The following is a 14,150-nucleotide window of genomic DNA, read 5'->3' as shown; positions in this document are numbered from 1 at the left end:
AAGGCCGCCCGGCAGAGGGAAGCAGAGAAGGGCGATGGGTGGAGAGGACTTGAGCTCTGAAGGTGGTAGTGTTTGAGTCCCCAGAGTCAGCTACAATCTGCTCTTGTCCTGAATTTCTCAATCTCGTGAGCTGATAGAGTCCTGGAGTTGAATTTCTGCCACCTGCTACAGAAAGTGGCCTGCCGAACGTGTTCCTGTACCAGTGTGCACACCCCCAGGGAGTCCTGAATGAGTGGTGGGGCCAGGGTTGCATGCAGAGCAGAGTGAGGGCTGGGCAGGGCCATCGGAGCTGAGAAAGCAGGCAGGGAGCCTCGCGTGTGAGCAGCGTCTCGGGTGGCCTCCTCTCCCGGCCACACTGCAGGGCAGGTCTGGGCCCGGGAGGCTGTCTCAGAGCTCCCGAAGAGCCTTCCTTTTTCCAAGAGTGGCCGAGTACCTCTGAGTGGGCTCCTTTGCATGGGCGGTGTGGACCGGACGAGGCTGGTGCAGTGAGTGGTTTCAGTCTCTCTGAAGTCCCAGAACCGCAGGGAATGTTGCCCGCCCAGGGGATGGAATTACCACCTTTTGTTTGCATGTGGGTGACGTGAATTGCGGGTGACCCACAGAGGGGCTGGATCTCTGGGCAAGAAGGTGAGGGGTAGGACAGTTGGAGTACCTTCTATGTCTGATCGCCCTGATTTTGTGCTCCCTGCATTTGGGATGCCTAACATGACTCCCCCCTAGTCTACCATCGGGAGAGGTTACTTAGCTTCCTGAAGCTTCCATTTTCCTATCTGTAAAATGAAATGATATCTGACTCATAGTGGCTGCTTCAGATGAAATGAAATGACAGGTGTGTAGAGCAGCCTGAACAGGTAGTTGGTTATTGAACATGATGTTATCTGGTTCCTACTTTTCCTTTCCCACATCAGTTCGTTCTATTTTTATGCTGTCTTTGAAATCAGTGGTCTTCTGCTTAGGGTCAGGATCTGACGTGGATGGCAAAGGCATGTTCCGTCTGTATTTGGGCAGTGCTAATTGGTCCAAAGTGACAGCTTTTTTTTTTTTTTTTAATGTTTTATTTATTTTTGAGACAGAGAGAGAGAGCGCTAGCAGGAACGGGGGAGGGACAGAGAGAGAGAGGGAGGGACAGAGAGAGAGAGGGAGACACAGAATCTGAAGCAGCCTCCGTGTTGACAGTGGCAAGCCCTGTGCGGGGCTCAAACTTATGAACCGTGAGGTCATGACCGGAGCTGATGTCAGACGCTTGACCGACTGAGCCACCCAGGAACCCCTGAAATGACAGCTCTTAAAGAGCAATCGTTCCTTTCATTCGTGTGGTGCTTTCCAGCCTAATCACGTTTAGGAGCACCCCGTCACTGATTCCTCCCAACTGCCTGGGGAGGTGGCTGTAATTCTGCCCATTTCTCAGATGTGGAAGTAAGCTCACAGAGGGTGAGTACGAGTATAACAAGCAGAGAAGGAGGGGATCACAAGGGACTGTCTCTAACAGAGGGCGGGTCCCAAGCAGCCACTTTGGCAGCCTGTGGACGTCCTGAAGAGCCCCGTTGACCAGGTTGGGTGAGGGAGGGCAGCCGGGGCCTGCTCTTTGTGGTGGGCAGCGAGAATCCTGCCACGTTTGCTGTGAGGTCAGAATTTTTTAATCTGTGTTTTCCACATAAGGAAACTGAGGCCCACTGAGGCTCCGGCCCTACAGTTAGTACAAATTCAACCAGGTCCTTTGATTCCAAGTCTAGAGAGCTTTCCGCTCAAACACACTTAAGTTTTTGAGACTTAAAAGCGCTTGTTTTAAAATTTTTTTATGTTTATTTTTTAGAGGGAGAGAGAGCATGAGCTGGGAAGGGCAGAGAGAGAGGGAGACAGGATCAGAAGTGGGTTCTGTACTGATAGCAGAGAGCCCAATGCAGGACTTGAACTCATGAACTGTGAGATCATGACCTGAGCTGAAGTCAGATGCTTAACCAGATGAGCCACCCAGGTGCTCCTTTCTGGGTTATTTAAAAAAAAAAAAAAAAAAGGTTACTTATTCATTTTCGAGAGAGAACATGCGTGCGCCTGTGTGCGAGCAAGCAGGGGAGAGGCAGAGGGAGAGAGGGAGAGAGAGAATCCGAAGCAGTCTGCACCCTCAGTGCAGAGCCCCGATGAGGGCTCCATTTCACGACTGAGAGATCATGACCTGATCTTACACAGCTCTTTGTAAAGACAGCCGGCAGGATGTGGTGGAAAATGCGGTCCTGTCTGCCCCGACTCCCTGGGGTGCAGATCTCCTTGCAAACTGGAGGCTGGGCAGATGGACGCTGAGAGCGCCCCCAGCCTGTCTCCCTCTGTGGTTGGGGAAGAAATAGACGACTCAGTGCCAGCACACGGGGACTGGCACACCAGCCCCGTTGGCAGCAGTGGCACGGGGAACGGAGGGCTTGCCTCTGTCGCCCTACTTCCTGGCACCAGCCCAGAGGTCCGGACCTGCTTCCTAGGCGTCAGAAGCTTATGAGCAAGCCTCCTGACCCTGTAGGGGTAACTGCACTGCCTAAAGGAACAGACTGGCTCCCTTCTGCCCTGCTGGTCTACACCTTTTCTGGCAGGACGCTGGGAAGAGAAGGGCTAAGGCTGCAGGCTCTGGGACTCTATCTTGGTTTCGGGGGGGTACTGGCCCCCCTGCCCTGGGGTCTTTTTATTTCACACTGTTTGCAGCACAGGGAGGTGTAAGGCCAGCATGTGGCTCTGAATACAAAGTCAGAGAATAAGAAAGCTGGGCCTCAGGAAAACTAGCCTCCCTGCCCCCAGGAATGTGCTGAGCCCGTCTATGTGACCACAGCCCCAGTGTCCTTTCTCCCGAGGAAGCTGTTCTCGTTGAGCGTGCTCTGGGCAGGCGGCAGGGTGGGATACATTTTGGCATGAAGACACCTAGATTTAAAGCCCTTTCTACTGCTTCCTGGCTGTGTGCCCCTGAAACTCTCTGAACCCATTTCCTCACCTGACGAAATGGGGGGAATAATGTTTACCTCAGTTGGCTGACGTGAGGGACAAAGGGTCTCATCTGTCTGTGGGGAGAGGTTTCAGTGCAAAGAATTGTGATGATGTGGCTCCCTGAAGAAAGAATGAAGGCATGTGGACTCTTTGGTCAAGACCACCCTGAGGACCCTTGGGATCTCAGAGAAATAATTTTTTTTTTTAAATTTTTTTTTTCAACGTTTTTTTATTTATTTGTGGGACAGAGAGAGACAGAGCATGAACGGGGGAGGGACAGAGAGAGAGGGAGACACAGAATCGGAAACAGGCTCCAGGCTCTTCAGAGAAATAATTTTTGCAAGGACTCTGCGTAGGTAAGAATTGGCATCGCTCCAAATCGCCTTTCTGGCACCTTGTGTGATCTTGTAAAAGAAATGCCACAGGAGCCAGTGGGAAAAATCTGCTCATCAGGCCACTGTCCTGGAACTGGAGCCTAGCACAGGCCTTCAACTTGATCCCACGTGTTTGAATCCAGGAGTGCCTTGGGACATCTGGTCAACCCCACATGCTTGGGAGTGAGGGGTGGCTAGGGAATTGGAGAGTGCCCTGAAGGACAGCAATTACAGAGGAATTGAGAAAATTGTGAGAAAGGCACCCCAAAGCCCAGGACCCTGAGCTCAGGTCTGGGAGAGCAGTCCTGCTTGCCCAGGTCTCAGGGTAGTAATGTCTTGTCTAAAGCCCAGGCTTCACATAACTCAGTGTTAAGTCATAGCTCGGGGCTGATGGAGACTGGGGTTTTTGGAGCAGGAAGGGACCTTAACGATGACTAAGTCCACCTTCTTAGGGCATAGACTAAGGACAACGAGAAAGAAGAGAAGCAGCTTTCTCTCACACTGGTGCCTTTTGGTCAGGCTGTCAAAGAGCTGAAGCTGGATGGTGGTATCTGTGGCTACAGCATTGTGTCTTGCAGGGTTGCGTGAGCCGGGTGTGTTCCAGGATTGTGTGTTGTGGGTCGTGTGGTTTGGGTTGGGTGACGTGGGGCTGGGCGGTGACCTGCTGCCCAGAGGCCCGGAGTTCCGATGCTCACTCAGCTTTGAGGTCTGGCCAGAGTCGGGTTTTGGGCCCAAAGAAGGCCCAGGCCTCCTGACTTGAGAGGATGAACTGGAGGAGGCAGGGTAAAGACTTCCTTCTCCGTCTTTTGGGGGAAACCAGCTCCGCTCTCTTGTCCTGGGAACTTGGTGGGCGGAGCAAGGATCCCCTCCCGAGAGTTCCTCAGGTGAGCCTGCCGCCACCACCGCCCTCCTTGGGGAGGCCTGGGATCTGGGCACACGTCTTAGGGCCCTGCTGCTCCCACCCCGGCTGTCCTCCAGGCTTCTGGCCAGTTCCTCATGACTCAGTGGCAGCTGAACCCCGAGGCAGGTGGACAGGTTCATTTTCCTGGAGCGGCACTCTGAGGCCCTGGTGCACACCCTTCCCACGCTCAGGATCGCCAGCCTGTGTGCAAATTCACAGAGATGGGAGTGTTTCTGCTTGCTTCCCGCCCAGGGAAGGCACTGGGGAGCAGGAGCTCAGGCAGATGCCGCCTTCCCAGGCTGCAGGGAGATGCTGGAGTCTCTGGGAAAGAGTGTTCCTGCCCTGAGGTCTGCTGGGTCCTCTCAAAGACAGAGCCCTCACATCCCTCTCCCTTCTTTCTCCCCGGTTCCATTGCCTCCACAAGCAGAACGAGCACTGGACGAGAAGGTAGGTGTGGGTTCCAGCACCGGCCGTGTCACCGTTTCTGGGTAAGTCGCTGTCCCTGGGTTTGTTCACCTGCAACATGGGAATGATGATCCAATCTGCTCTCCCGGTTATTTTGAGATGCAGTGAGAGAGTGTTGGTGAAAGAGCTTTGGAAAATTTAGGCAACGTGACACAAGTGTAAGATATTATTATTAAACAACCCGAGCGCGTACTCACGGCTCCCAGCAGTCCCCGGCCTTTTAATATGCCTCCTCTTGGGAAGACCAAAGCCAGGGCTCCTTCACCTTTAATGTGGAAATGAATCACTTGGGATCTTATTACAAGAATTCTGACTCAGTAGGTCCGAGGTGGGCTTCGATTCTGCATTTCCTTGCTCCCAGGTGATGCCAATACTGCCGGTCTTGGGGACCACAGGTGAGCAGCAGGGACCGCCCCTCATGGAAAAGGAGAATGAAATCTTCCGACAGTTGGTTGAGAAGAAACAGCTTAGAAACTATGGCGGAAGTATGGGTTGATTCAAACAGCTTGTGGTCAGAGATGGCCTGCTGTTCCCAAAGGATGGACTTTGGTCTTTGGAAAAATGGAGAGCAAGAGGCAGGGAGGAGAGAGAGAGACTGTGAGGGTGGGGAGAGAGAGACAAAGAGACACGGGGAGACTCAGGGAGCCAAGGGGCCCTGGACAAGTCACTTCCTGGACCTCTCCGTGGAGCAGCCACCATTGGTCTTACTAAGAGAGTCTGTGCTGCCCATTCTTGAGCCCGCACTGTTGAGGATTTTGTCGATTTCACCAGGGATGTTTTGCTTCTCCTCATTCTCAGTCTCCCGATGGTAGAAGTAGTTAAAGTTGGAGACAATGACAGGCACAGGGAGGGCAATAGTGAGGACCCCAGCGATGGCGCACAGAGTGCCCACAATCTTTCCCCCGGGGGTGGTTGGGCACATGTCACCATAGCCCACAGTTGTCATGGTGACCACTGCCCACCAGAAGCCATCAGGAATGCTGGAGAAATGGGACTCTGGCTCATCCACCTCGGCAAAGTAGACCGCGCTGGAGAAAAGGATGACCCCGATGAAGAGGAAAAAGATGAGCAACCCCAGCTCCCGCATGGAAGCCTTCAGCGTCTGGCCCAGGATCTGCAGCCCCTTGGAGTGCCGGGAGAGCTTGAAGATGCGGAAGACGCGCACCAGCCGGATGATCCTCAGGATGGCCAGGGACATGTTCTGCTGGGTGCCGGGCTCTGTCTCCTGGACCAGCTCCGTGATGAGGGTTGCAAAGTAGGGGATGATGGAGATGATATCGATGATGTTCATGATGTTCCTGAAGAAGTCGGTCTTGCTGGGGCAGACCACGAAGCGGAGCACCAGTTCAAAGGTGAACCACACGATGCAGGTGGACTCTACCATGAAGAAAGGGTCAGTGAACATGGTGTGGGAAAGGATCGCCTTGCTCGCGTTGAGGCTGGGGTCTCTCACCACCTTCAGCTCCCTCTCCTCCCGGAACTCCGGCAGCGTTTCCAGGCAGAAGATGGTGATGGAGATGACCACAACCAGCACAGAGACCACGGCCACCCCCCGGGCAGCGCTGGAGCTCTCGGGGTACTCGAAGAGAAGCCAGAACTGCCGGTGGAAGTCATCGGTGGGGAGCAGTGTCTCAGGGTCTTTGATGAAGCCTTCATCCTCCCGGAACTGGTCCATGGCCTCGTTACCCAGCTCATAGAAGGAGATCTCATCGGCAAAGACGTCGATGGGGACGTTGGCGGGGCGCCGGATTTTCCCACCTGATTGGTAATAATACAGGATGCCATCAAAACTGGGCCTGTTCCTGTCAAAGAAATACTCGTTTCTCATGGAGTCAAAGAACTGCATCCTTTTGTCCCGGTCTCCCAAGAGGGTGTCTGGGAACTGACTGAGGGTTCTGAGCTGGGTCTCGAACCTCAGCCCGGCAATGTTGATGATCACCCGTTGGTTTCCTTCATTCAAGACCACTGGCTCAGGCCCTGGGGAATCGACATAGCCGCCTGCGAGCTTGGAGAAGGCCGTCTCATGGTTGGTGCTGTCACCGATGAGGATCCTCCAGTTGGAGAAGGGGCTGCTCCCAGGCCGGCCTTTTGGGCTGGTTGGGTCAAAGTCTGTGGCGTAGCCTGGCTCTTCCTGGATTTCGTCTGCGTTATCAAAATTGACCAGAGCAACCTCCATTTCTTTCCAGCCACACACATCCATCCTAGGGGAGTCAGGAAAGTAGCATGAAGACCCTCAGTGTTCCCTGCGTGCCGCGAGCTGTGGAGAGGAAGAAGGTCATTATGCAGGAAGCAGGATCATGGCCTACCCATGGGTTAGTAATGACATTTTTAGCCTGGGAAAGAACCTCATGGCTGCTGGGGCACTGTTCTTCTCTCGGAAGCCACTCACACCCCCCGAGCTTGCACACACGAACCATTAGACGCAATTGCAAAGGAGCCTGGCCGAGAGGGAAACACTTCCTCCAGCCAAGGAGGGTCTCCGTACAGGACGGCAGACAGAGGCCATAATGAAAGAGGAAGTCAATGCTTCTTAATAACCGAGTAGGTCATTTTGCATTTGGATGACGTCCGCCAGTTCCCTCAACGCTTTTCCGTGCCACCTCAGCCAGCTTCTTTCTCTCATGCTTTGCACGTTCCCCCTTAGCTCTACCGCTCCCTCCTGGGCCAAGCGCTGGGGCGAGTGGGGTAGAAGAGCCCAGCTGATTCTGCTGGGAAGGGAGAACGAGAGGACGGAGGTGGGTGGGCAGCAGACGGACCCTCTGCAGCAGTGCGTGCAAGCTGTCTGGGCCCGAGCCCCTCCTCTGTAATCTGGGCCCGAACCCCTCCTCTGTAACTGCCAGGGCTGTTTGGAGGCTACACTAAATGAGATGGCATATGTAAAATGCTCTATCTGGTGGAAAGAGCATTAAATTATAGCTATTATTTTTGCCAACTTCTTCGCACTATAGGAACTTTAGAAGCTGACAGCCATTGGTATTTTTTTTTTTTTTTGGCATACGTTTAAAATGTTTATGGAGAATGATTTCACTCGGAAAAATCATTTTAGGCAGGTGGGAAGTAGGTGTGCGTGTGTGTGTGTGTGTGTGTGTGTGTGTGTGAGCTCACTGGGGACAGGGTTAAGGAGAGTTTGCCCAGTGGGCTTGGGTATCTACAAACACAGACTGAGTTTTCCTCCTCGGGTCCACTCAGGCTTCGGTTTCAACTCAAGGACACTAAGGCCTAGAAGGCTGGGGGATGCAGGTGGGAGAGAGGTAAAATCCATGGTGGTCAGAACCTTGGAGTTTCATATCTAAGGATACCTTGAAGTATACAGTGTTATAGTCTTTTCAAAAATAATTCCTCATTTGCTTGTCTCACTAAACGGCAATAATTGTGTGAGTTTGGAAAACGTTATTTCCCTTTTACAGACGGGAAAACCGAGTCACAGGGACCAAGTGGCCTTCCCAATATCATACTAAGGGTACAGATCCCCAAGCTGAGCCTGCCTCCTGGCCCAGGGCCTTTCCTGCTAGATCAGGGGACCCCTGTGTGGAAGCTGAGGCCTTGTGGGGAGCTGCGGGCCGGGGCCATGGAAGTGGGGGGCGCTCTGAGCCCCGTCAGTCCCATGCACTCTTTTCTCAGTTCGGGTGCAGAGCTCAGATCTGGATGGCCAGGCCTAGTGGAGCCCCTGCCCTGCTTCTTAGGAGTGTGTGGCGTTTGCAGGCTGCCTGACTTCACTGAGCTGCTGCTTCATCGGCAGTGGAGTGGGAGAGGATGTGCCCACCACCAAGCATGTCAGACGCTGGCCCTTGGTGACAAGTGTTGGCCCTCGGTGACCGGTAGGGTGATTCAAGGCAGGATGGAGCAGTGGTTAGGAGCTCTGAGCCGGGACCCAGTTGATGTGAGCTAGCGTCCTGGCTCTGTGCACAGTAAGCCCTGGAGAAATGTTCCTTCACTGTGACCCATGCGATAAGTTAGGGGGCTTGTCCTGGGCCACTCGGCTAGGTACACCTGGGGCCCAGGCTCCAGCTCTGTGCCATCTGGTGACATCAGAGCTGTATCTTTTCTCCTTTGGGGTCCTGGCCCTGGAGAGGGGGGATCCTGCTTATCTCCTTCTTGGTGTGAAGGAGATAAGCACTTTCTCCAGGCTGAGAGGAAGGGGTGCCATCCAAGGCCCCTGGGGCAAGGGCTTGGGAACCATTTCTGAGTGGCTAGGGTGGGCCCTTATTAGGAATCTTCTCTGGAGGCCAGAGGCAGAAGGCATGTGGGGATTAGGGAGAGCTTCCTTGGCCAAATAATTAACTTCCTCTCCTGGAAGCCAGGCCATTTGCCTTCTCCCTCCTGGTCTCTTCATTCCCAGCTCATAATGGCAGACGGGAAGGCGGCTGAAGAAGGTCGGGGGTGTGGCAGGTGGGAGGACAAGGCCAAGTTCAAACAATGTATTCTGTGGTCTACAGAAGCGTGTCATACAGTGGCCCATGGGCCCCATTTAGATGAGTAAATGTTGACAATTATAGACACGGGGAAAAGAGAACTGGTCTGGGGACAGGAGTCCTGGCTTGACTCTCTGCCCCATCACTTAGGGGTTGTTTATTTTTGAGCAGATCGCTGGATCTTTATGAACCTCAGTTTTCTGATCTGTAAAATGGGAAAAATAAGGGTAACTCCCACCTCAAAGCTTATACTGAGGGCTAAATAAGAGAACAACAGCAAGAGCACTTTGTAAATTGTAAATTCTTACAAAATTGTAACTAATTACCCTCCCCCCATTTCCCTTCCCTTCTGCTCCTGTTCCACACAGAGACACAATGTAACGCACTTGCAGGCTGGGAAGTTGTTTCTGTGGCCTCACACTGACCCAGGAGGAATTCTCACCTCACTGTCTTCCTGATCCTCTCTGCCCCGCCCTGCCTCTGTCTTTGTCCCTGTTTTGCTCCTGCCTGGCACACCCTGCCCCCCCTCCCTCTGCCTGTCCTTCTCCTCCCTGCTCATTGGGGACTGCTCAGGTCCCACCCTGTCTGAGGGGCCTGCTCTGGCCAGGCCAGCCCGGAGAGCCCTCTGCCTCCCCCTGAGCTCCTGGCCTCCCTGCCTGGATCACTCACCTTTGTACTGGGAGTGCTACTTTCTGCAGGGTCAGCCTTAGCTCTGAAGCTCTCGCGTGAGCTTTCCGAGTGCAAGATAGTACCTAAGAGTTTTTCCTTCTGCTCTACATGATCCTGGAGGACAGAACTCCCCTCTGATGATCTCTGTCTGCATCGCCCCACTGTCTAGCTCAAAGTGGCCGATAGGAAGACGGTTAACGAGCATCAGGGTGATGAGGGAAGTGGTGGGGCAGTGCCAGGTTCAGAGTTTTCTGTGGATGTGCAGTTAAGCCGATGAATGAATGAATGAATGAATGAACAAACGAATGAATGAAGTGCAATCCCATGAGGGTAGGGACTGTGTCTGCTTCGTGCACCATTATGGTTCCAACACCTAGCCCCGGGCTTAGCCCACCCCAGCGCCCAGTTAACCTCTGGTGAATGAATGAGTGAGTGATGAGCAAACCAAGTGTTGGAGATAGCATATCAGGCTCAGAGCCAGGACACCTGCCTTACCTCCACTGCTTTATGATTGCTGACTACTTATGTTTCCTCATCAAGGCTCCATTTTTCCATCAGTGATAGGAAAATATGCTGAGTCAAGGAAGCCAGATTTCAAACAGGTACATATAGAATAACTCCATTTATACAAAATTCTAGAAACTGCTAACTAAACTAGAATGTCAGAAAGCAGATTAGCAGTTGCCTGGGCCTGGGGACAGGGAGGGAAAAGGAGGGATTGCCAAGGGGCCAAGGAAACTCTTTTAGAGGCGATAGTGGTGTTTATCTTAACTGTGGCGATGGTTTCACAGGTGTATACATATGGCCAAACCCATCAAGTTGCACACTTTAATCTAGCATGCATCATCTCAATACATATGTTTAAAAAAAGGCAAACAACTAAAAAAAAAAAAACAACCCAAAAACCATAAACCCCAAACCTCAGGAAATATAAATGCCAGCGATTGTTCCAGGTTTTTGTAAGGATCAAAGGAGGCGTAGGGATGCTTTGTAGAACTGCACGGGTCATGTGGAAGGAGCGGGTTACTCTTACGTAGTGCTGACCACAGTGCCAGACCGCCCCTACTTATGCTGGGAGGGCTGTGCAAATCGTTTGGAAAGAGTGAATGCACCCGAGAGGCAGGGCAGAGTGAGGCTCTCAGGGGCCACCTGGCAGGCTGCACCCCTGCAGGGCAGACAGTCGGGAGGCCACCCTCTCTCAGAAGTGTGCACAGCATCAAGGCAGCCCCTGGCCCCAGCAGGCCGACTCCCCTCTGCTTCGTGCTGGGCATTCTGCCCGTTTGGTGGCAGAAGAGAAGCCGCACTGGGGGCCAGCCGCTTCTCTGCTGAGGTTTCTCTGCTTTCAGTTGGGCTGTGCAATGACCGTTTCGTGCAAGCCAAGATGGGAGCTCGTTCTGCCCCCGGGCCCTCCTCCTCCGCCCCACACAGGACCCCGGCGGAGGAGGGGCGGGGGGGGGGGGAGACAGACTTTCTGGGTGGGGTGAGGGTGGAGCTGAAGGGCAGGGGGGGTTGGGGGCTGGGCAGGGTCCTGCGGGGTTCTTGATGGCTGTCCCTGAGCCTCACATCTGTTCTTCTGTCCAGCATTCTAAGGCCTCGATAGAATGACCAGAACTCAGGCTTGAGCTCTCACCCACAGCTGAAGTGATCGTTGTATTCAAGAGTCTTCTACGGTGTCTGCCTCCACTCACCATCTCTGTGCTTGCCTGGCCCAGTGCCGAGACCGACCGTGCATCTGGTTAGAGCAGCTCCTTCCCTCTCTGCGCCACCCCCACCCCCCGGACAAATTGTGCTTCCTCCCTGCAGGCCACTCTCAGCTCTGGTCCTGCCACCTGCGTGACTCACTTCTACCTTCACCTGATGGTGGAACTTTCCCTAAGGGGGCCAGGTGACCGTCCTCTTGTCCTCCAAAGTCCCTGGGCAAGGTTTTGGCACAGCATTATTTGATCCACGAGCTTTATCATCTTTGGGTCCCTCAGTATCTTTGCACATGGGGGCAGGTGGGACCAGTGAGTGCCTTCTTCTGACCTTTGCTCGGTCCCCTTCCTCCAGAGCCAGACAGGCCTGCGTGTGAGTCTCAGCTCTGCACTCGCCAGGTACGCAGCCTTGGGCAAGCCGCTGCCTCTGTGAATCCCACTTTCTTCCTCTCGGCGTGGATCTAATCATCCCCCCTGCCCCCTGGTTCTTGGGGGGAGCAGGAGATAATGTGTGTTGTGAATACCACCACGTTCCTAGGTGGAAGCCACTATCATTTTGCGCTGTCTTTTCTGGAAAGCCTCCCTGGCTGCTTGGTGTAGACCACAGTGACCCCCGCTGCCTCCCTGCGCTCAGAGCACCTCCTGTTTGTACTCGGGCTGCAGATGCAGCTTTGTGGCGCTGATGGGCTCTCTCCTGACCAGCCCGGGCACTTCCTGTAGGCAGGGCCTCGTGGGGGCTGAGCCCTGCGCCTCTCCCAGATGTTCCGAAGGTATCTGTGGAGGTGCCGGGTTGTGGGCTCCTCAAGGTCACAGAATGATGAGAGCAGTCCTGTCCTGAGCTCCTCCCATGGCCTTTCCCCATCCGTCGCCCTTGGTCGCTTAGCAACCCCAGCACCTCCTACACACTCAGGTGAGGTGGTGGCCTGTCTGAGTCAGCTGAAAGAAGTCATCACATGAAGATGAGCGTGTGCACTGCAACACAGGGCCCAGAGGACAGGGAACGTGGAGCTGCGTAGTTGAGCTCAGATGTCACAGGGGTGGCAGCACGGGGTGGGGGGATGAGGAGGCAGGCAGGTGGGCCTGGCACAGGGGCTCCCACTGCCTGCTGCTGAGGGGACATGGAGGAGGCCGGCCTGAGCGCTGCTCTCGGCTGGTCAGAAGAGGGCGTCATTGTCCTGCTGGAAGAAGTCCCTGGTCCCTCCGTGTAAATCTCCACAGGGCCCCTCCCTTCCCCACTTCACTGAACAGCCTGGGTCTCGCTGATTGTCCCTCCAGGGTGGCTCTCGCCCCGCCCGCGGTCTGCCCCCCATGCCTCCTGCTCCCCCTGAACCATTGGGCCAGCCTCAGTCAGGGGCCCACGAAGTTTGGTTGTGGTCGTCTCCACCTCACCAGTGGTAAGGATTATGTTGCCCGCCCTTTAAGAGCCTTGGTTTCTCCCCCCGGGGAAATGGTCAGACGGAGTCTTAGGCAGGTGATGCTGGCTCCGCCGCCCACCCCGGTCCTCTTGTCCTTGTGGGGAGGCATGCCAGGACCCCGGCCTCCCAGCCTTCCTGAGCGGAAGGCAGAGGGTAGAGATGGAAGTCTCGGAGGCATCAGAGGGGTAGAACTTGACGCCAGGAGTGGTGTCCTGCCAGGACACGTGAACTCAGGAAAGCGAAGACAGTCAGCAGGCTGGGGGTGGGGGCCGCAGGGAGTCAGCCTCCCAGTGAGCCTGAGGCAGGCTTTCCATCCTAAAGAAGAGCCCAGGCTCTGGGACAGATGGGAGAGCCAGCTGTCAATCCTGAGTCGGTCACTTCCTGTCTGTGTGAGCGGGACAAGTGGCCTTGCCGGTACTTGCCTCGTAAGTGTGTAGAGGGGAAGCGTCACGACACTGAAAGCATGCAGCGTGTAACGGGTGCTCAGTGAATGCCGGTAGCTGGTGGCAGTGGGGCCACCGGTCAGGGATGGGGGTGGGATGGCCGTTTTCCCTTTCCCTCTTCTGGCACTGGTGCAACGTCAATGTCATATCCCTACTGGTGAGGCCACTGGGACCTTCCAGAGGCTCAGGCCGAGCCGGCGGGCGTGTTGGTCAGGGAGGGGGAGGCCTGGGGGCAGGCAGAGGCTGGGCATGACTTGTGTGGCCCACACTCTCAGCCCCTGTGCCTGTGGGGGAGCTGCTTTCTCCCGTCCCCTCCAGTCACCTACTAGCCAAGTGTGTCCACACAGGATTTCAGCCTCACAGTGCAGGTAGGGATTATTATCTCCACTTAGCAAATGGGGGGCCCGAGGTCTAGAAAGGTGTATGACTGCACCAAGGTCCTCTGGCCACTAAGTTGTGACTCAGACTTAAGTTTTCTAGTTCCAAAACCAACACACTTCCCTCCGTCTGATAGCCCCACAATAGCACACACACTGCCATGCGTGGCCTATCCTCACGTCGACAGGGACTGTGCCTGGGACACACACACACACACACACACGCACGCATGCACGGATATACACATGGTCACACATGCACAGCTACGCAGAGCCAGCCACGGACACATACTTGCTACGCATAAAATTGCCCAGACACCCAAACACATAAATGGATGTCTACTCATGCGCAAATACACAAAGACATGAGCAGGTCCTATGCACGAACTTGCAGCCCCAGAAACCACCTATATCCACAGATGTTTCTGTTCCAGGA

The 14,150-nt window shown here is 54.5% G+C and overlaps 1 protein-coding gene across 1 annotated transcript; it reads right to left on the bottom strand.

The window, feature by feature from the left end:
- Positions 1-5,300: 5,300 nt before the first annotated feature.
- KCNA10 (potassium voltage-gated channel subfamily A member 10) lies at positions 5,301-7,193 on the bottom strand. The gene has a single exon (XM_060625515.3). It carries the CDS (start codon positions 6,902-6,904, stop codon positions 5,369-5,371), a length of 1,536 nt encoding a protein of 511 aa, XP_060481498.2. The 5' UTR covers positions 6,905-7,193; the 3' UTR covers positions 5,301-5,368.
- Between the last annotated feature and the right edge of the window lie 6,957 nt (positions 7,194-14,150).

Source organism: Panthera onca, chromosome C1 (assembly GCF_046562875.1).
Source record: "Panthera onca isolate mPanOnc1 chromosome C1, mPanOnc1 haplotype 2, whole genome shotgun sequence".
NCBI lineage: Eukaryota > Metazoa > Chordata > Mammalia > Carnivora > Felidae > Panthera > Panthera onca.
The sequence above is the reverse complement of the archived record's forward strand: the minus strand, read 5'-3'. Positions and strand labels throughout refer to the sequence as shown.

Excerpts from the sequence above, each read along its gene's own strand:
- KCNA10 (XM_060625515.3), bottom strand. The coding sequence starts at position 6,904 with ATGGATGTGTGTGGCTGGAAAGAAATGGAGGTTGCTCTGGTCAATTTT.